Source organism: Ostrea edulis, chromosome 3, assembly GCF_947568905.1.
Source record: "Ostrea edulis chromosome 3, xbOstEdul1.1, whole genome shotgun sequence".
NCBI lineage: Eukaryota > Metazoa > Mollusca > Bivalvia > Ostreida > Ostreidae > Ostrea > Ostrea edulis.
Genome location: NC_079166.1, coordinates 31,977,625 through 32,002,112, shown reverse-complemented (window position 1 = coordinate 32,002,112; position 24,488 = coordinate 31,977,625). Strand labels below are relative to the sequence as shown.

The 24,488-nt window shown below is 35.3% G+C and overlaps 1 protein-coding gene across 1 annotated transcript; it reads left to right on the top strand.

Annotated features, from left to right (window-relative positions):
- Window positions 1-2,535: 2,535 nt before the first annotated feature.
- On the top strand, window positions 2,536-22,720 carry LOC125675697 (uncharacterized). The gene is made up of 4 exons (XM_056160868.1): window positions 2,536-3,198; window positions 3,353-4,198; window positions 19,278-19,556; window positions 19,708-22,720. The coding sequence occupies exons 1-4, from the start codon at window positions 2,922-2,924 to the stop codon at window positions 20,547-20,549; spliced, it is 2,244 nt and encodes a 747-aa protein (XP_056016843.1). The 5' UTR covers window positions 2,536-2,921; the 3' UTR covers window positions 20,550-22,720.
- Window positions 22,721-24,488: the final 1,768 nt, after the last annotated feature.

The following is a 24,488-nucleotide window of genomic DNA, read 5'->3' as shown; positions in this document are numbered from 1 at the left end:
AATTGTATTTATTTTTACCAGTAGTTGTGTGTGAACTTGTATAGATATATGTATATACTAATTGTAATGCTATACACAAGTGTAAATGTTGTATAAATATATTTTTTCATATGTTAGATTTGCATTACTTTCCAATGAATGAAATATCATTAAGTTTGGTGAATTCAGGACCCCCATCCCAAACATACTTATGTTCATTCTGTCAATAAGAATGCACCTTTTTAAAATGATATGCTCCATTTGTTTAATTAAACGCGCAACACTTCCAAATACATATTGAGGGAAATAATTATAAGAAAGATTTAACTATCCACTAAAATTGAGTCATGCTTTTATCTTGATGCAAATGTGTTTTGTGCAAGAATCTCGATTGAACTTTGAATTTAATGATAATGATAATAATAATCCAGGTATTAGGATGACGTTTTCCCGCTACTTTCATTATTTTCATAGATATTTTTTTTTTTAAATTTCGAAAAAATTTTTAAAGGTTCAACAAATTTCTTACTTTTCCCATAGATTCAGGCTTCTAGTTTTCCCACGTGACGTTCGACTAAGGCTGTGCTACATTTCTTGAAAGGAAATTTACATACCATTTTAATCTTACTCTGTCGAATAATAATCTTATTTCGTCAGTTAGTAATCTTAGTCTGTTAGTCAGTAATCTTAGTCTGTCAGTCAGTAATCTTAGTCTGTAAGTTAGTAATCTTAGTTTGTCAGTTAGTAATCTTAGTCTGTCAGTCATGCAGTAGTCTTAGTCTGTCAATCAGTAATCTTAGTCTGTCAGTCAGTGATCTTAGTCTGTCAGTAATCTTAGTATGTCAGTTAGTAATCTTAGTCTGTCAGTCAGTAATCTTAATCTGTCAGTAATCTTAGTCTGTCAGTTAGTAATATTAATCTGTCAGTTAGTAATCTTAGTCTGTCAGTCAGTAATCTTAGTTTTTCAGTTAGTAGTCTTAGTCTGTCAGTTAGTAATATTAATCTGTCAGTTAGTAATCTTAGTCTGTCTGTCAGTAATCCTAGTCTGTCTGTCAGTAATCTAAATCTGTCAGTAATCTTGGTCTGTAAGTTAGTAATCTTAGTCTGTTAGTCAGTAATCTTAGTCTGTCAGTCAGTAATCTTAGTATGTCAGTCAGTAATCTTAGTCTGTCAGTTAGTAATCTTAATCTGTCAGTTAGTAATCTTAGTCTGTCAGTCAGTAATTTTAGTCTGTCAGTCACTAATCTTAGTTTGTCAGTAATCTTAGTTTGTCCGTAATCTTCGTCTGTCAGTCAGTAATCTTAGTCTGTCAGTTATTAATCTTAGTCTGTCAGTAATCTTAGTCTGTCAGTCAGTAATCTTAGTCTGTCAGTTAGTAATCTTAGTCTGTCAGTCAGTAATTTTAGTCTGTCAGTCAGTAATCTTAGTTTGTCAGTAATCTTAGTTTGTCCGTAATCTTCGTCTGTCAGTCAGTAATCTTAGTCTGTCAGTAATCTTAGCCTGTCAGTAATCTTAGTCTGTCAGTAATCTTAGTCTGTAAGTAATCTTAGTCGTTCTGTCAGTAATGATGTTTTTCTGATATTTATATTCTAATGACATTTTAATAATAAACCCGTCTTGTACTCTTTAGGTCCACTGTATTCATACGCAGTGATTAATCTATTTCAAAAGTTAAAAGTTTATGAAATATTATTTTTGGAGAGCACGCAAGTGTAAAAATAATCCATACATCGCACCTGCTGATAAAGCTGCCATCGGAAAACCAATTATTGTATTACGATATCAAATTAAGAAAAGAATGAACTCTCATATTTTACAAATCGTTTGCACGCGAATGCATGATCCAGCTTCACTAACGGCACTATTCTTGTTTATTCTTAGTTTTGAATTCTTCGATTTTTGGGGGTATGAAATTTATGTATCTTAGCAACTTGGAAATCATTAAAAGGATTTCTGATAAGAGTTGGGTTTTTTAATACCATTAACCAATAGAGATAAAATCTTGTATAATGTTACCTAGAACATACAATGAATGACGTTTTAATAAATAAAGTTTTCTGTTTCGTGACATTTCCATAAAATATACACCAGGACATTATTGAACCGTAAAACAAACCATGGAAGGTGAAAACATAACAAAACAACTTATTTTTCTACAGTTTGTGTCAACATGCAATACAGTTATGTTGACGGGCATCATAAATATGTCAAGATAAAACTTATGCATAAATAAGTAGCATGTAAGCATAATTAATTTGCATGTTAACATAATTAAGTTGCATGTTAACATAATTAAGTTGTATGTTAACATAATTAAGTTGCATGTTAACATAATTAATATGCTTGTAGATATCATGCGTTGGCAATATTTGATAATCTGGATAAAAAACTTTCTTATAATTTATATCCAATCACATTTTTTCTAACTTGTCAACATAATTAGGTTGCAGATTTTGAGTTTTATTTGTTGGTTGGGTGTTAACATATTTATCTTGTACATTGTATGTACCCTTAATCTACAGAAAAATAAACTTATTTTTAGAGGATTGGAGCATGCCACCAAACAAAACAACCGTCACTACTTAAAAACACACAATTTTAAACTCACATGATCGACCGATTTTCTAATAAACTTCCTTGATAGAAGTATACATATACAAAAATATCCTTTTCCCGTTCGATCCATTCACAATGAATCACAGGATGGATTAGCCACAGGAAACCTCCAATTTTAACCGGAACTACCCGTTTACATTCAACTATAAGATCTACTAATTCTTCCTTATTGTTTCAAGACGGCACACTACTTTCATGCTACATTGGTCGGTTTAATCCCACTCCTCAGAATTCGTGATGAATATTCTGTCGGATAATATTTGAACTTCATTTAACAAAGCACACTGATATATTTCAAATCTTAATCCAGCAAGCAGTTTTAAACTATGAACATGAATGTTTCTAACAGTTCCATCCCACCGGAGTTTACAGACCAGGAGCTCTTTGATCGTTATCAGTTTGTGAGGGAGTCCCCCGGGGTAGCGATTTCACTGATCGTCATCCTTTTGTTGGCGGGGCTCATAGGGACCTGCGGCAATGTTCTCATATTGTTGGCACTCTGTGTGATGAAGAATATGAAATCACTGGAATCCATTTTTATCGCGAATTTGGCCATCTCGGACATGTATGTCACGCTTGTTGCCGACACCATGAGTATCGTAGGTAGGTTAAAATGTTTAGTGCGTGTGTGATTTCTTAATGAGGGGAGGGGACCATAATGAACTCAATTTCACATTATAATTCACCAATCGTCGATGAACATATAAAGCAGGTGTATGAAATTAATCAAACTATCGTGTGTTTTTTTTTATTTCAGCAAAGTTGGAAGGCGAAAATTTCTTCAACCTCTACCCCGGACTTTGCCAATTCATTGCATATGGCTGCACGATGTCATGTGTAAATTCATTGGGTACCATTGCGTTGATGAGCTTCAACCGATATGTTTATATCTGTCACAATCGATATTACAACAAAATTTTCAAAAAGTACACCTGCGTAATGATGTGTGTGTCATTGTACTGCGTTGGTCTGCTGCTCGTTCTGTTAAATTTGGCGGGAATTGGTGACCATTCCTTTGACCGAAAAAGTCTGGAATGCATTTGGGATCGGATGGCGACTTACTACTATACGGTAGCTTTCTCCGTCACACTTGTCTGGATCCCAGTTGTGGTTACGGGCTTTTCTTACCTGAATATCTACATCACAGTGACCAAGAGCACAAAACGAATAAACAAGCATCAAACTCGGGAACAGCCGTCTACATCCTCAATCAAACTCGCACGAACACTCTTCATTATATATGCGGTATTTGCTACGTGTTGGATCCCTTATGCTCTCATCATCGTGGTGGACAGACATGATACTTTCTCACACGAGGCTCATCTTTATGTTACCGTCTTCGCTCACCTCCACCCTTCAATCAACTGGCTGGTTTACTACTTCACTAACACGAAATTTCGACATGCATTTGACAAAATCGCGGGATTGCATCGCGTCTTTGGAATCTTCAGACAATCACCAACTGAGGATGTCAATTCCTCCAGAGTACTGAGCACGTCAGACTCTCAAGCCAAACAGAAGATGACAAGTATTGCCACTTTATCGTCTGGTGACGAACTTTCGTCCAGAAGCGCGCCCCAAGAAAACATGGAATCGGCTATTTGATTAATATTTAGAACACTGGATTCTCCAAGCAAAAACATTTTACATCATTTGAAAACAAAACAAAACCCGTTCTCAGATTTCTAAAAGAATGTTTTAAATGCAAGAATTGATTGTATATATTCCTGTATTATAATTTTGAACTTTTACCTGATATGTGGTATGTTGGAATCCCTTTACAACGTAGTGCAGGGGACCTGGGAAATAATATTCGTTATATTCATCAAACGCGCTTCATGCAATACACCGCAGTTAATACACTTGTGTATTTCCAAAAATGAAATTTATTTCTTGGATGAATGTATATGTATGCGGAATGGTCAAGGGACATATGATCGTTCATATTAAAGGAGCATGGACACAATTTGAACTGAAAAATTCAAAATTTTATTTTCCACCATTTTAATGTTTACAATGTTTAACTAAGGTATTTCTAATGATCAGCAAGAGTTTGAATGTCATTTGTCGAGTTACAAGTGAGATACAACAACAAAATTGTTTATTCTGTATTGCAGTGAAGTAATTCGTAATATATATAATACAATATTGTACATAGCATGCAGTTGACATGGGTGGGGGGAACAGGTCCTCTCTTTTATAACCATTAAAAATTTCCATATTTTACAATTAAGCTGTTTAAATGTATAACTATCTGTGTAGTATCTATCTAAGTACTCACAATTCAATGTTGTGTAAACAAGGCTTGTGCCGTGTTTTTGTTTAGATACACATGTAGATTGCTTAATAGAAAATACGTTTGAAACAAAATGAGATGTGACAATCACTAAAAACTGTTTAAATGTGTTTAGAATGAACTTGTAAATTGAAAAATCTACATTATACGAAACTTTTATTAGTATTTTCCACCTATGAGTTTTAAATAAAATTTAAACATTTTCAGCTCAAATCGTCATCATACCCTTTTAACAAACAAGTATCTATAAATTTGGGTTTTTCTTTATTTCTTGTACATCAAATATAAGCTGAACATTTTTTAGCAGAAGGCTTATAAATGCTCTGCCTACTGCCGATTATGATATCATTGGGTCAAATGGTTGTCTGGTGTGTTTCATACTGATTGTGAGGCCGTTCTTGGCACACTGATTTTGACTAGGGATAACTCCGTTTACCTGATCAAGACATAGGGCTCACGGCGGGTGTGACCGGTCGACAGGGGATGCTTACTCCTCCTAAGCAGCTGATCCCACCTCTGGTGTATCTGTATATCTGATACGTCCGTGTTTGCCCAACTCTATATTTTGTATTGCTTATAGGAGTTATAAGATTGATCACTGTTCGTTATCTTCACTTTTACTTCACTTCTATAGCCGTAAAGAATTCAGAAGTTTTAATTACATCGAAAGCATCCAAAATACACGTATTACTTTTTACATATTTCTGATAGCATGATCGAAGATAAGGAAGGGAAGAGACATATCAGAATGTTACATAAGAAATATTTTGGTAACATACTTGCATGTAAATGACGTTTTTATTGCCCCATTTGTTACCAGTAAGCACATCGTGATACAATACTTCCGTGTTCATTCATTCTCCCCTAATTCTAAAGTGAATTAATCATTAAATTGTCCACATTTGAAGAATGAGTCGCTAGCAAACATTTCCTTATATATTTCTAAAACTTTGTTTTAAATATTTTTATAAAATCTACTAAAGTCATCTCTAGTTCAGTTTAGATCACAGGCAGTTATATCGCTTAGGTTCGGGTTTCCTAAATATCCCCTGTATTAACGAGTACATGAATTAAACTCTAAATACCCAAGTTCGCCGATGAAAAACTAATAAACCAAATTGGATAAAATTCTTCTCTGTATTCTAATATATTTCCACATAATCAATATACGTTACTACCACAGTTCATACCAAAATTCCGTATAATTTCCAAGATACACAGAGATGAATTTAGAAAAATTTCCATCGTTTTTACTGTATTTTTAGCTGGGCCCTGGCCCTGTACCCCTAAATGGAATGCTTCTGTATTGCAATAAGGAATTACATAGAATGTGCAACATTTATTAGATGAAAGATGAAGATAACGAACAATGATCGATCTCATAACTCCTATAAGCAATACAAAATAGATAGTTTGGCAAACACGGACGCATGGATACACCAGAGGTGGGATCAGGTGCCTAGGAGGAGTAAGTACCCCCTGTCGACAGGTCACACCCACCGTGAGCCCTATGTCTCGATCAGGTTAACGGAGTTATCCGTAGTCAAAATCAGTGTGCTAAGAACTGTGGAACACCCTAACAATCGATATGAAACACGTCAGACAGCATTTGACCCAATGATACATGAAGGTTATATTGGCAAACTAGATCGTTATAATGACCTTAGAATAAACTATAGTTAACGATTCGATAACTATCGTTTTCATCCGTAAAACTATATTTAATGGTTGTAAACAATAGTTTACAAATGCTAATCCAAGTTTATCTGTCTTTAAATAAACGTTAACAATAGATTTTGCTGATAAATACAGATTCACATTTGTAAACTATAATTTACATTCGTTAACTATAGTTCACAATTGTTAATCCTAGTTTCACAAATTGTGATACTATATTTATCAGATAAACTTGATAATAGTTTAGACTTGTAAACCGTAGTTTACAATCGTGAAACCGTATTTATCAGATAAACTATGTTTTGCAATCGCTAATGATTGTTTTTATTGTTAATTATAGTTTACGTTTGTGAAACATAGATTATCTGTTAACTATGGTTTACAGATGTGAAATATAGATTAACGTCGTTAACTATAGTTTACAGTCCGTAAACTATAGTTTACAGTCGATAAACCTAGTTTATCAACTGTGAAACTATGTTTAGCTCATTTTTGTGAATTTGGCGTGCCATACACAGGACTTATGTTATCTATACTGCATTTATGTAAAATGTCAAACTTATTGTTATCTATACTGCATTTAAAACTGTCTTATACTTTAGACGTACTTGAAAATGTTATACAAGATATTAGCAATTTACAGTGTTTCAAAATTTGTTCGTGATCAGTGGCGGATTTGGGGGGGGGGGGGGGGGGGGGGCACAGAAAGCAAGCCCCCCCCCCCCCCCTTCCCCTCAAATTTAGGTTAAGTCGTTGTCTCTTGTTTAGAAAAATGTAAACGATAAAAGCAATAATTTCTTCTATTCTCGGGGAAATAAATGACAAAATCTTTTGATTCACTGAATTACTTTTTATGAGAGAACTTACATTTTTTCCAAACATCCTTAAAATTTGCCTCATTTTATCAATTTCATTTGATAAAAAATGACACAAAATACTAAAAATTACTACATAGGAGACATATTTCAAGCCGTATAAAATCTGTAAATTCCAGGAACTTTGCCCCCTGAGCCCCTTCCAGGACGAAGCCCTGGACCCACTTGTGACCTCAAGGCGTCCCCAAGACCCCTTGTCTCATAAAGTTGAATCCCCCTAGCCGCACTTCCTGGATCCGCCCCTGGTGATCACATCCCTTTCAATTTGTGATAAAATAGATAAATAGATCCACGTTGTGAGACATACGTCGAGTATTGTTTTTATTTTATTTTATGAATATCAAATTTGTTTAATAAGTTTACGAATTTCAGATATAGATGCTTTATTTACCACAGATTCTTTTTGAAATGTGTCAAATGATGTAGAGACATGTCATTTGGGATGCCGGGCGGGGCTTGCATGAATGTCAGTCAATCCGGACCGAAGGGAAATCCCCCAGTCGACCCGGCCCAAGTCTGACCTGGCCCCAAGTCACCCCGGTCATAATTACAGTAACACAATAACCCAAACTAATAATATAATAAATTACATTGTAATCATTTAGGACGACAATATTTGGGCGGCAGAAAGGACCAAAAAAAAAAAAAAATACCATATTTAGAAATTAAGGTATTACATGTATAATGAAAGGATAATGAACAATTTTGAAGGGTTTAGATCAACATAAAAGTTTATTGTTAAATAATGATGAAAGTGAAGCAGATGAAATTCACATGACTGGTAAGCGATTAGAAGCTGACCTTTTTGCACTTAAGACTTTTTGGATGAGTTGTTTGCCCTTTGTAAAAATAGGAAAAATCTAATTTTCTAAAAATATGTGCGGTCAATGATTAATTTTCTTTCATATTTTCATAAAAAGAAAGTGTATGTAACTTTCTACCAAAAGATTAGTATGAAAATATAATTTGGTTTTAAAATATTGTAATAAAACATGCTTTTCCCATATACTTCAATGTTAAAGTCTAGGTGAAATAAATCAAGCAGTAAACAAAATTTTGAAAATTCTTATGGTGGATTATTTTTATTTGATGAACCCTTCAAAATGATACCATGATAACAAATATTCCACCATCCATTTATTAGATATGAAATATGGTCATTATACATTGAATACCTTAAGGAATGGAACTTATTTTTATTTGTTTTATTAAACACTTCACAAGATCTGTAATTATACAGACAGGACGGATAAAACAATTGTACAGCTGTTCCAGTCTGATGTAATATGGCGGCACTTGGCTAATCAGTTTATATATTTTTTAAATCCTTGATTTAAAAATGGGTTAAAACGAAATTAACTCTCAAAACATCACGAATTGGACTGAATCTCTTTAACTGTAATACGTATTTACAGGAAATGAAAATGAAAATTGGTACGAAAATATATCATTGATAGTAAATAAGATTGATTGATTGTATAATTATTGTTTAACGTCCCTCTCGATAATTTTTTACTCATATGGAGATGTCACCACTGCCGGTGAAGGGCTGCAAAATTTATGTCTATGCTCGGCGCTTATGGCCATTGAGCAGAGAGGGATCTTTGTCGTGTCACACCTGCTGTGACACGAGACCTCGGTTTCTGCGGTCTCATCCGAAAGACCGCCCCATTTAGTCGCCTCTTACGACGAGCAAGGGGGTACCGAGGACCCATTCTAACCCGGATTCCCACGGGAGATAGTAAATAAAAAGAAACTCACAACAACGTATTCATAAAAGTATTTATATATTATAATCTCTTTATTGCTTAATACATACATTTTGTCTTAATGTTACATGTACGAGGGCTGTTCGATATGTAATGTGTATTGTACAATATTTCAAAAGCATTCGACTCAAATAGTGAAATGAACATTACATCCCTTCAAAGTATTCTCCGCGATTTGAAATACATAATTTCAATATCTGAATCCATTTCTGAAATGCGTCACGGTACGCTGATTTAGGTAGACCTTTGAGGCAGTGATTGATGGCTGGCTTGTCGGGACTTGTAACGACGACCAGATAAGAACATTTTAAATTTTGGAAAAACGAAAAAGTCGCATGAGGCTAGAGCTGGAGAGTATGGTGGGTGTGGCAAGACGGTAACCTTCTCCGACTTCAAAAGCTCAGATGAATGTGATGGAGCATTATCATGAAGTAGACGAACATGCCTAAATCCTGACACAGGGCGTCGTTTATGATAATATACTACTCAAAATTTGATAAGGATCATAGATATTTTTCTGTTTAAAAAATTAATAACTGCATGACTGGCAATATTGTGTCCAAGTGAAATCAAAAACGTCTTCAACAAACTTGCACGTGCATTTCATGCCATGGGAAATGCGTTTCTTTTCACAGTTTATGCTTTTGCTACCATTGCACGATTTTCACTCAGGCATCGGTGTCTGATTCTTTCTAAAATTTCACATTCACTTGAGTGTTTACACTACGTTTATCAACACAATGCCCCCTCAACGTGTAAGGCGTCGCCTGACGACAGAACAACTGGGTAGATGTATTGGAATGCTTGACGCTGGCTATTCACAACGTGACGTTGCAAATGCACTAAACGTCAACCAGAGCGTTGTAAACAGGGTCTGGAACCGACAGCAAACTTTTGGTACAGCAGCACACCGACATGGGGGTGGTCGTCAGAGGTCGACAACCCAACGCCAAGACCATTTTGTGGCTCTTCAGGCACGACGCCATCCCTTCTGGACACCAACCAGCCTACGTAACGACCTCCTGAACGCCTCGGGGGTGAATGTGTCCACTCAGACTATACGGAATCGGCTTCGCCATGCTGGTCTCAACTCGAGAAGGGCATGTGTTCGAGTCCCTCCGACTGTTCGACACCGGCGGGAGCGATTGGACTGGTCTGAAGATCATGTCACTTGGACACAGAACGATTGGTTCAAGTTCTGTTCACCGATGAGTCCAGGTATTGTTTGGACTTTACAGACAGGAGGCACCGAGTGTGGCGACGACAACGTGAATGTTTCCATGATGCCAACATCAGTGAACATGACCGTATGATGGTGGTTCCATCATGGTCTGGGGTGGAATCAGCAGGGATAGAAGAACAGATCTTCATGTCCTGGAGAGAGGAACAATGACGGGGGTGCGGTACCGGGATGAGATCCTCGATGTTTAGGTCAGACCCTTCGCTGGTGCTGTTGGCCCTGAGTTCATCCTGATGGATGATAACGCCCGTCCTCATCGCGCCAGGGTGGTGGAGCAGTACCTGCTGCAGGAGACATTTGTCCGTATGAACTGGCCAGCGCGCTCGCCGGACTTGAACCCGATTGAGCATGTATGGAACATGCTGCAGGTTGCCCTTTCACGCCATAGAGTACAACCCACGACTTTAGCAGAGCTCGGAAACGCCCTCGTGGAAGAGTGGAACAACCTTCCATTGGAAACATCCGGGTGCTTATTGACAGCATGGCTCGACGTTGTCAAGCCGTCATTGATGCTAGGGGAGGCCATACCCGGTATTGACACTTCATCGACTAAGTGTAATGATGGACTATCCCCAAAAACTGTGCAATTCTTTCTCTGGTTTGCTGTTAACTTTTTGTAATGAAATGCCTTTTGGTGTTGTTATCAGATTTCAAGCATTCCGTATTGATAAAAGTTCATGCCGTTCATGAATTTTCATTCATAACCTGAGTAAACACGTTTCTGAGTCAAATTTAAGCCTTTTGTTATGTTAGTGGTAAATTACACATATATAACCTAGTGATCCTTATCAAATTTTGAGTAGTATGTTTCTAGAGCGTTTTAGTATAATATCTCGGTAATACCGACCCGTAACACTTTTGCCCTTCGGCACCGGAATTTGTAAGGCTATACCATCACATGAGAAGAATATACAATAAAGAACCTTCTTTGTGCTTATGGTTTTTTTTGGCAATTACAGGCCTTCTACCGTGTTTAGTTAGCCATATTTTGTTTCCAATTTTTCTTACTGGTTCGAAATAGTGAACCCATGTTTCGTCAACAGTAACAATGTTTGCAAATTGTCTTTAATTGAATTTGGGAACCATTTTCAGCAATTGCTTAGCGGTTTGTACTCGTACCCGTTTTTGGTCATCTGTCAATATATGCAGTATCCATCTTGCAGAAATCTTTCGTACTTTCAAAATACGCTTTAAAATGAAATGCACCCGCGATATCAATATGCTAAGAGCTTTGGCAATATCACGAATCGTGTATCTGCCATCACTTTCAATTATTTCTCCGACTTTTTAGACATTTGCCTTGCCTGTTACAGTCACAGGTCGTCCAGATTTTGCTCCATCTTTGACGGACTCTTTGCCAGTCAGAAATGTCTTTCTCCACCTACGAACTGTCTCATAAGATACCTATCAGACCCATAAACTTTCCCAATTCAGTAAAATTTGCATTACCGAATGACCGAGTTTTGTGCGAACTTTTATATAAGCTCTAATTTCTTCAATATTCTCAACCCGTTTCCCAATCATTTTTACAACAGTAGTCAACGACTGGCTCTATTGAAATGACTATCAGTTTAAAACTATGTGGAGCTGAAGGCTCGTGTATAAACCGTTGGAAAGATATTGAATAGAGCTATTCAAGAGTATCATCATCCACGAAATCGTGTAAAACGTTATCGCGCTGTGGTACAATACACATTACATATCGAACAGCCTTCGTATACATAAGAATGGCATTGTATGGCGGTGTACAAATATAAACATACATAATATATCTAAATATTTCGAGGGAGAATATTTTAAACGAGAAGGTTTTTTCCCAACTTAAGTACAAGGCATCAATATTGCCCTAATTGCAAAGTTCATGTACATTATGAACACTTTACAGGGCCAGGATATTAACTCTATATCGACTGAACTCACCCAAGTCAATTGATAAGCTATCCTATCTCGTACCGTACTGCTGTGCTTTTACCCAAGCAACTGTCATCTCAGTCACCTTTTTAAGTTGAACGCTCAGTCGGCACGGAAATATAGGGCGCCAAATTAACATAAACTCAAATAATTGATGATATCTTTATGTATTTTGTTTTCTTCCCTTTTCTCTCTCTTATTTCTCTTTTGTTCTCCCCTGTATACTGACTTTGTGTATTGTAGTATTTATATTTCTCTATACCTTTTGTTCTACCCTGTATACTGACTTTGTGTATTGTAGTATTTATATTTTTCTATACCTTTTGTTCTACCCTGGATACTGACTGTGTGTATTGTAGTATTTATATTTCTCTATACCTTTTGTTCTACCCTGGATGCTGACTTTGTGTATTGTAGTATTTATATTTCTCTATACCTTTTGTTCTCCCCTGGATACTGACTGTGTGTATTGTAATATTTATACCGAGCGAAGCTCGGACGGGCCGAAGGCCCGTCCGCGAAGCAAGGCTCTAAAGGTAACACGTATGTAAAAGAAAAAAGTCAAAATCAGCAAAAGAAAAAGAGATAATCTCTATATACGTTCACTGAAATTTTCGTGATCCATATGGGCGCCGCCATTTATTTTTTCATTACCTGCTTCAACAGTTATTCGTGTTTTATTTTGAATGCCAATAATAGAAGACTCTAACGTGCAATTCGTAATTTAAACACTCATTTTGTTCAAAGTGAATAGTATAATTATCATTGTAACAGGTTTTAGCAAATAAATACATATAAAACCGTAATACGACTAAATAGATGAACGAGTTCATGAGTTTCTTTGAATAAGAGTATACGATAAAATTACGGTTACTTTTTTACCATTTTGAATTTATTGGTTAATTTTGTTTAGTTTTAACAGCCTTTTTCATTGCATACGGAATGTATTATTGTTGTTTATAATTATTTGCTTTGAAAAAGAGAAAAAAGTCGAGGCTAAATGTGACGTCACAATGCACAGTTTACGTCGCCTTGCGTTTTATTTCCCGCGTTGAATGAATAGGCGGATCATGTAAAACTGTTGTCCCCATATAAACTCCTTTAATATTGAGATGTTACTGGGTGTTTAGGGCAAGGAAATTTCATTCAAAATATATATTTTTAAATGAATCATAATCTACCGTACTTAACGGAATTATGATTACCACTCGGGACACGGAGTTACGTACATGCTTCACTCGGTCCAACGGTCACACCGTATACATATTACCGAGCGAAGCAAGGCTCTAAAGGTAACACGTATGTAAAAGAAAAAAGTCAAAATCAGCAAAAGAAAAAGAGATAATCTCTATATATGTTCACTGAAATTTTCGTGATCCATATGGGCGCCGCCATTAATTTTTTCATTACCTGCTTCAACAGTTATTCGTGTTTTATTTTGAATGCCAATAATAGAAGACTCTGACGTGCAATTCGTAATTTAAACACTCAGTTTGTTCAAAGTGAATAGTATAATTACCATTGTAACAGGTTTTAGCAAATAAATACATATAAAACCGTAATACGACTAAATAGATGAACGAGTTCATGAGTTTCTTTGAATAAGAATATACGATAAAATTACGGTTACTTTTTTTTTTAACATTTTGAAGTTATTGGTTAATTTTGCTTAGTTTTAACGGCCTTTTTCATTGCATACGGAATGTATTATTGTTGTTTATAATTGTTTGCTTTGAAATGAGAAACAAATCGAGGCTAAATGTGAAGTCACAATGCACAATTTACGTCACCTTGCGTTTTATTTCCCGCGTTCAATGAATAGGCGGATCGTGTAAAACTGTTGTCCCCATATAAACTCCTTTAATATTGAGATGTTATTGGGGGTTTAGCGCAAGGAAATTTCATTAAATATATATATTCTTAAATGAATAATATTCTACCGTACTTTACGGAATTATGATTACCACTCGGGACACGGAGTTACGTGTATGCTTCGCTCGGCCCAACGGTCACACCGTATACATATTATTTCTCTATACCTTTTGTTCTACCCTGGATACTGACTGTGTGTATTGTAGTATTTATATTTCTCTATACCTTTTGTTCTACCCTGGATACTGACTTTGTGTAGTATTTATATTTCTCTATACCTTTTGTTCGACCCTGGATACTGACTTTGTGTATTGTAGTATTTTATATTTCTCTATACCTTTTGTTCTACCCTGGATACTGACTTTATGTATTGTGTATTGTAGTATTTGTGTTTCTCTATACCTTTTGTTCTACCCTTGATACTGACTTTGTGTATTGTAGTATTTATATTTCTCTATACCTTTTGTTCTACCCTGGATACTGACTTTGTGTATTGTAGTGTTTATATTTCTCTATACCTTTTGTTCTACCCTGGATACTGACTTTGTGTAGTATTTATATTTCTCTATACCTTTTGTTCTACCCTGGATACTGACTTTGTGTAGTATTTATATTTCTCTATACCTTTTGTTCTACCCTGGATACTGACTTTGTGTATTGTAGTATTTGTATTTCTCTATACCTTTTGTTCTACCCTGGATACTGACTTTGTGTATTGTAGTATTTATATTCTCCATACCTTTTGTTCTACCCTGGATACTGACTTTGTGTTATGTAGTCTTTATATTTCTCTGTACCTTTTGTTCTACCCTGGATACTGACTGTGTGTATTGTAGTATTTATATTTCTCTATACCTTTTGTTCTACCCTGGATACTGACTTTGTGTATTGTAGTATTTATATTCTCCATACCTTTTGTTCTACCCTGGATACTGACTTTGTGTAGTATTTATATTTCTCTATACCTTTTGTTCGACCCTGGATACTGACTTTGTGTATTGTAGTATTTATATTTCTCTATACCTTTTGTTCTACCCTGGATACTGACTTTGTGTAGTATTTATATTTCTCTATACCTTTTGTTCTACCCTGGATACTGACTTTGTGTAGTATTTATATTTCTCTATACCTTTTGTTCTACCCTGGATACTGACTTTGTGTATTGTAGTATTTGTATTTCTCTATACCTTTTGTTCTACCCTGGATACTGACTTTGTGTATTGTAGTATTTATATTCTCCATACCTTTTGTTCTACCCTGGATACTGACTTTGTGTTATGTAGTCTTTATATTTCTCTGTACCTTTTGTTCTACCCTGGATACTGACTGTGTGTATTGTAGTATTTATATTTCTCTATACCTTTTGTTCTACCCTGAATACTGACTTTGTGTAGTATTTATATTTCTCTATACCTTTTGTTCTACCCTGGATACTGACTTTGTGTAGTATTTATATTTCTCTATACCTTTTGTTCTACCCTTGATACTGACTTTGTGTATTGTAGTATTTATATTTCTCTATACCTTTTGTTCTACCCTTGATACTGACTTTGTGTATTGTAGTATTTATATTTCTCTATACCTTTTGTTCTACCCTGGATACTGACTTTGTGTATTGTAGTATTTATATTTCTCTATACCTTTTGTTCTACCCTGGATACTGACTGTGTACTGTAGTATTTATATTTCTCTATACCTTTTGTTCTACCCTGGATACTGACTTTGTGTATTGTAGTATTTATATTTCTCTATACCTTTTGTTCTCCCCTGGATACTGACTTTGTGTATTGTAGTATTTGTATTTCTCTATACCTTTTGTTCTACCCTGGATACTGACTTTGTGTAGTATTTATATTTCTCTATACCTTTTGTTCTACCCTGGATACTGACTTTGTGTATTGTAGTATTTATATTTCTCTATACCTTTTGTTCTACCCTGGATACTGACTTTGTGTATTGTAGTATTTATATTTCTCTATACCTTTTGTTCTACCCTTGATACTGACTTTGTGTATTGTAGTATTTATATTTCTCTATACCTTTTGTTCTACCCTGGATACTGACTTTATGTATTGTAGTATTTATATTTCTCTATACCCTTTGTACTTTGGTTTACATCATCATTCAATTATTTGAAGACATCATCAATTCATTTGATGCGTGCAACAACTCAATTTAAAGATCTTTTCAAATAATGATATCTTCAGTTATGAATTATTCCGCACATTAATTGAATTGTTGACAGCATTAATTATACTGCTGAAATGATGCGGACAATAATTGAATTGTTGTTCTCTTCAAATATTTAATGATATCAACAATATTGAATTGGTGTGCGCTACAATATCGCACGTATATATAAATGTGATTAAGTTTTGATTAATTGTCAGTAGTATCATGATGTCATCAAATTACAAATTCAATGTACAGGTAATAAAATTATGATCTGTATGTAAACTACTGTTCGTAGAGAACGAAGCATCGTCGGATACGCACGGATGACCTCGATTTTTACTCATCACGAGAGTAAAAGACGAGATCACCCGTGGGTACCACAGGGGCTAATCCCGTTTTGGGCCCGAACTCTGTGATACCAAAAATATTTATGGTATCACAGAGTTCGGGCCCAAAACGGGCTTAGCCCCTGTGGTGGGTATCCGACGATGAGAAGGCAGAAAAATGAGACTTTTTGTGCACGTGTATGGAACGCCATGTATAATATTTAATTATTTGAAGATATCAATTCATTTGATGCATGCAACAATTCAATTAAAGATCTCTTCAAATCATTAATTTGATAATTTTAAAATAATTACATATGTAAGTTGATTCTGAATTATTGCGCGCATTAATGGATTTGTTGATAGCATTAATTATTTTGCTGAATTGATGCAGGCTATACTTGAATCACTGCTTTTTTCAAATGAATCGATGATCTCAACAATTGAATTGATGCGCGCTACATTTCAAAGAGAACAATATTCAATTAATACGCGTATCAATTCAATTAATGTGTGCAATAACTGAATCATTACATGCTCTCTTCAGTTGAATTGTAGCGCACATCAATTCAATTACGGAAGTTAGCTCCTGAGCTTTTGAGTACAACTGAGCAGGATGTTAGTATTTACTGGTTCAATATCGATCCTATCACATATCTATTACTGAACCCTATCCAGCTGAAAAGAATTGAGTCAATTCAAATTTTGAAAGGGTTTGGCAGGGACTATATTTTGTGGTGGAAGGATTCATTAATCAAAAAGTTTTAAATCTGCATTATATTACAATTTCTGTTTCATCCAATGTATCGTCTATTTTTATACATGTACTCCTATCCATGTTTTATAATTTATGGTTTAGTTGAGACTTGGAACTAGTTCAAATGTTGTAATTTATTAACTTGGTTGATATATTTTTCCAAGGAGAACACCGATTCTTTAAAAAGTTTGAATTAATTTACACGAAATGTTGTATAAAAATTCAGTCTTTTCACCCAAATTTTTTCTCCAACCCCAACTTTTTAAAAGTTCCATTCTAAATTATAAAACCAGGCCTTGAAAATTGTGTAAAATTTTAGAAATTGACATTACTCCTAATGTGTCCTTTTAAACTCTCAATTTTGATATCATGAAGTTTTCCGTATATCACGTGCAAAATGGTCATTATTTATTTCCATTACTAGTATTAAATTTGTTTCATCTGTGGTGTTAGAAGACATGATTATGTATTTATTTTATGTAATGATTGGTTTGTGTTGCTTATGTTGTATTACCACCAACAGACAGAATAAATTTTAAGTGCAAAAAGGTCATGTTTAGAACACCATAGCTCAATAACAAATATTGCGACCAACGTTTTTCTTTTTAAGGAGGTGTGCTACACCAGAGAAATTTGACGTAGATGAAAAGTGGAGGATATGTACAATAATATTTTGAAGTTGAAAATTTTCAAATTTACTTTATTTTGTCAAAAAATACAGTTTTAATGGAAGGTAATCTGGAAAAAAAATTTAAAACCCCTGCTGGACTCGAACCTCCGACCTACAGGTCAGCAGTCGGTATTCTAACCTACTGAGCTACTCGGCTAGGTATTTAAATCGAAAAGGAAAAGCCAAATATTGCTAATGTCCAATTTTTCATCCATGTTTTTAAAGGAAGTCAGCCATTATGACGATGTAGAGTACAACCTTAATTTCCTAATTCTCCTTCAATGTAGAAATCAAGTATACACTTCCCAAAAAACCGACATTACTCCAAATCTCAGGTGCGAACCTCTTTTAAATGATGCGCACAATAATTGAATCATTGCGCGCAATAATTGAATCTATTGATGAGAGCAATAATTGATTTGATGCGCGCATCTTGTTAGAAGATATGATTAGGTATCTATTTTATGCAATAATTGATTTGTGTTGACACCTACAGACAAAAATCACGTTTAAACGAATAAATCTTGATTCAATTTTAAGTACAAAAAGGTCGTGTTTAAAACTCGGTAGCTCAATAATAAGCATTATGACACCCGTTTTTCTTTTTAATTTCCTAATTCTTCTTCAAAGTAGAAATAAAAAATATGCTTCCCCAAAAAAATTACATCACTACAAATCTCAGGTGCGAACCTCTTTAAACAGTGATATCAACGTATTTTATCACTTCTATCAAAATTGATATTCTGTTCCCAACACAAGGTATAATATCGGCTGAAAACAGAACGGAGGAAATACTTATGTACATGTATACCAAACATATTCGTCCAGAATGGAATTTATAATTAACACTGGCTTTCCATATACATATTTCTTTAATGCAAGAAGTTACAGATTCTTTATTCTTTAAATTCATGACTCAATTCACATGATTTTCATTTAGATCGATTTATCAACACGATACTTATTATTTGCTACACATGTAACAACTGCTATTAGTGACAAAATCGTCGAAAATGAACGTGTTTTCCTGTAATTGCGTTACGTCATTTAACTGTGACGTTAAAAATTTGTAGTTTGAAAATTTCTTTTGGAAGCCAGTGAGTTACATTTTTAGCAAAGATTATGAACATTTCCAACCATTCTATCCCACCGGAGTTTACAGACCAGGGGGTCTTTGATCGTTATCAGTTTGTGACGGAGTCCCCCGGGGTAGCGATTTCACTGATCATCATCCTTTTGTTGGCGGGGCTCATAGGGACCTTCGGCAATGTCCTCATATTGTTGGCCATCTGTGTGATGAAGAATATGAAATCACTGGAATCCATTTTTATCGCGAATTTGGCCATCTCAGACATATATGTCACGATTGTTGCCGACACCATGAGTATCGTAGGTAGGTTAAAATGTTTAGTGCGTCTGTGGTTTCTTAGTGAGGGGAAGGGGCCATAATGAACTCAATTTCACATTATATATAATTCACCAGTCTTCAATGAACATCTGAAGTAGGTGTCTAAAATCAAGTAAACTATTGTTCTTTTTTCCAGCAAAGTTGGAAGGTGAAAATTTCTTCAACCTCTACCCCGGACTTTGCCAGTTCATTGCATATGGCTGCACGATGGCATGCGTAAATTCATTGGGTACCATTGGGTTGATGAGCTTCAACCGATATGTTTATATTTGCCATAAACGGTTTTACACAAAAATTTTCAAAAAATACACGTGCGTAATGATGTGTATATGGTTGTACTGCGTTGGTCTGCTGCTCGTTCTAATAAATTTGGCGGGAATTGGCGACCATTCCTTTGACCGAAAAAGTTTGGAATGCATTTGGGATCGAATGGCGACTTACTACTATACGGTAGCTTTCTCCGTCACACTTGTCTGGATCCCAGTTGTGGTTACGGGCTTTTCTTACCTGAATATCTACATCACAGTGACCAAGAGCTCAAAACGAATAAACAAGCATCAAACTCGGGAACAGCTGTCTACATCCTCAATCAAACTCGCACGAACACTCTTCATTATATATGCAGTGTTTACAGTGTGCTGGATCCCTTATGCTCTCCTCGTCGTGTTGGACAGACATGATACTTTCTCACACGAGGTCCATCTTTACATCACCGTCTTCGCTCACCTCCACCCTTCAATTAACTGGCTGGTTTACTACTTTACTAACTCGAAATTTCACCAGGCATTTGACAAAATCGTGGGATTGCATCGTGTCTGTGGAATCTTTATTCGAGCGACAACGGAGAGTGTCGAATCATCTGAAGCACATACACCGCGGACATCAGACTCTCAAGCCAAACAGAACATGGTGAAGAAGACAACGTTTAGCACCTTACCGTCTTCTGACAAACTGTCTTCCGGAGACGATACTCGATAAAATATGGAATCAAATATATAAGTAGTATTCAGAATATTCAGTTTTTCTAGCGGAAACAGTATACGCCATCTAGATAAAAGATTCTCTTTAAGAATATTTTCATGAAATGGAAATATGAATTGTATACCCTGGTATTATTATCATGAACCTTTTAACTCACCTGGGCCGAAAGCTCTTGAAAGTAAACTTTTCTGATCGAAAGCCCGTTGTCTGTCGGCGTTGTCGTAAACTTTTCACATTTTCATCTTCTTCTCCAGAACCACTGGGCTAATTTCAACCAAACTTGGCACAAAGCATCCTAGTATGAAGGGGATTTAAGTTTGTTCAAATGAAGGGCCATACCCCCTTCGAAAGGGGAGATAATCACAACAATGCAAAACTAGGGTGGGGTTACTTAAAAATCTACTCAAGAATCACTGGGCCAGAAAAGCTGAAATTTACATGAAAACATCCTAACAAAGTGGAGCTTTAAGTTTGTTAATATCATGACCCCTGGGGTTAGGGTTGGGTCACATTAGGGGGTCAAAGTTTTTACATGTGAATGTATAGGGAACAAAACTTAAATTGGCACAATGCATCCTTAGATGAAATGTCTTGATATGAAAGGTCATACTCGTTTACTAGGGCATATGATAATTAATAAATTTGTAGTCAAGTTTAATAAGTAAGTTTGATAATTAATGAATTTGTAGTCAAGTTAATGAGTAAGTTTGATAATTAATGGATTTTTAGTCGTTACCTTTAAAAAAAATCTTAACGAAGCTGCTATAATGATAGTTTTGCTCAAACTTGTTTATTGCTAGGAACTGATCCTCAGGTGAGTGATGTGGCGCATGGGCCTCGTTCTACTTTCACATATGGTTTGATGTGTTCGTTTTGAATTTCCTCAGTATAACGTAGTTGAGGAATCCTGGTATTAACTTAGAATGGCAGATGTAGTGTATTATATTTTTATTTTCGTTCATTTGTATTATCAACAGCTAATCATGTACATTTTATGATTTACATTGTACGTGTATAAAGTATGTACCTTCAAGCACTCACATTTTGATCTCTCTCTCTCTCTCTCTCTCTCTCTCTCTCTCTCTCTCTCTCTCTCTCCAACATTTACATCTAGTTACAGTGACACTCGACAATAGCTCCATCCAATTTGTGTTTGAGGGAAGGAGATTTAACACGTATAAGATAAGAACATCTTCTCAAGCCAAGTGCTCGGACTCTTGATTTGAGACCGGGGGATAAGAACTGCTACAATTATAATCGATGTATTTAAGTAAATTGAGGGGGGGGGGGGGGGGGGCTCTTCCATATTAAATGCAGATTATATTAAGAGTTATAATAGATCAAAAACGCATGTATGAAGTTATTAAAGTTTTTTCTCTTCTAATTGTGGTATTTCCTTGGTGTTCAACGTTTTTAATTTACAAGTGTTTTATGCCTCGTTCACACGGATGCGCATTAAATTTTACTTCGCATCAAATTTGATGCGAAGTAAAATAATGCGCATTAAATTAATTCGAATTAAATAGCGTTCACACGGCGGTAATATTTAATGCGAAGTAAACTAATGCGCATTAAATTCGTATGCATATCTATTAAAGGGTGCGCGAAATAAATTAAAGAATAGAGTATGTTATTGAAAATTATTTTTATAGATATTTTAATGAATATTGTGTAGGTACAAATTTACTTCTGACATTATCTAATGACATGCTGTTTGTACATGTTTTTAGTGATTATTATCATTTTGCTTAGTTTTTCGTACAAAACTAACATTAATATATATAGCTGACCATGGGTATGATGCATGTGACCCAAATTGGCCATTACGCATGCGTCTACATTTAATTCGAATTAGCTTCGCTTAGCGTTCACACGGAGCTAATGCGAAGTAAATTTAATTCGCATTAAATCGCGACGTCAATTTTAATTCGAAGTAAACTAATGAGCATTAAAAGCTCCGTGTGAACGCGGTTCAGATTTAATTCGCATTAACTTACGTTTAATGCGAATTAAATTCTTCGTGTGAACGAGGCATAAATAACAAAATCTAGAATAAGGAAAGTAACAAATAGGAATGTGGTTATTGTTTTTGATTTCTGAATTTATATTTCGACCACATTCAAGGATGTTTTTAGCAATATCTATGACAGTAAACACATCGAGTTACATTATGTCCGTGTTGATTCGTTTGTTCTGCTTGGCACCCATCCCTTTAAATGTGCTTCCTTATATATCTCATGTAAATCCACAACACCAGTCACCACCGCCACACCCACCTATTTAGATGAAAATAAAAACTGAAAACCTCACTGTCTTCAACTTTAATCTCACAATTTCGGAATATTTCTATGATCAACTATTTCAGACAAAATGATTTAGTACCACGATAGAATATTAGTGTATTCTCTTTATAAATGTATAATTTTGAACCAATATCTTAAAATGATATAGCATCTAGCACATTGATGAAAAAGTTTTCCGTCCAATTTTCCTTGTTATAAAGACATCAAATCATTTCATTATAATTTAATTTCTTTTTTAAAAACATCCGAGTTACTTTGATGCAGAAATCAAACGGAATTTTTCAGCCAATCAAAATCGCCGTACATGTCAATTTTCTAGTTCCCGCCCACCTACCTTTCATTTTGCATGAATTGGAGAAATAAGTTGGGGGAAATTAACACATTGGAGCTTCAAAGCGTTTAATATCAAAGAAAAAGCAAGTGAAATTAATGTAAATATATTTGTATTACCAAAGTTGTTTATTGCTAAATTGCTCGAATAGTGGTACTTGGTAAATTACATGTATGCCATAAGAACACACCAGTTGCTCCAAATACATGCCACTGCCAGTGTAAGCTTTGTGTGTACATATTGCGCAATCTGATTAAAATCAGCTGTATGTTCGATTCTGAACCTCTACCCCAGGGATCATGAAATTTACAATTTTGGTAGAGGAATTCCTGCTCTAACATCTATGCATTTTTCTTACACATGTGGAGTTGTACAATAGAGAACAATTTTGAAAATTGGTCAATTTTTGCTCGTCCCCAATGACCCAGGGGTGAACTATTCCTGAAATTTACAATTTATGTACACCTTGTCCAAAAGATGCTTCATACCAAATTTGAAAAGAATTCAAATTTATAGTTATCAAGAAGTTAAAAATGTTCAAATGTTAACACATTTAATCACTGACCATTTTGGCCCCACCCAAATACCAAAAACCCCTACCTCTGGGATCATGAGGTTTACAATTTTGGTAAAGGACCACCATTTAGTTTCAACTTTAGCATCCATAGCACTAGAGATATTATTTGTTTTTCACAAACACTATATATATCAAGTTTGGCCCACCCTGGAGTTGGAACCTTTACCCAGGGGATCATGAAATTTACTATTTTGGTAGAGGCCTTCCTGCTCTACATCACTATGCATTTAGTTTTTCTTACAGATGTGTGGTTATAGATAAGATTTTTGAAAATTTATAAATTTTTGGCAGTTTTTAACCAGCCCCTGAGGAGGGGGAAGAGTCCTGAAATTTGTAATTATGTCCCCCTTCTCCCAAAGATGCTTCATACCAAATTTGGAAAGAATTAGAATGGTAGTTAACTAGTTATCAAGAATTAAAAAAATTAATGTTATCAAGAGGTTAATAAGAGGCTCATATCGCACACCTGAGTCACCTTGGCCCTACCATTATTCAACTACTGTGATTTTTAAAATCAGGTCTCTGAAATCCGCTGACAAATTTGACTGAACAAAATATATCTACAACACTCTATGCAATATGATGTTTGCAGTACTCAAACACTTCATTTGCGTTTCACGAATAGGTCTACACCATTGAAATTGATGATTTAAACCCATCTTTCTCAGTCATTTCATCTCTTTGCCTACTTGATTTGTTTGATAGAGAGTATGTAGATGTATATC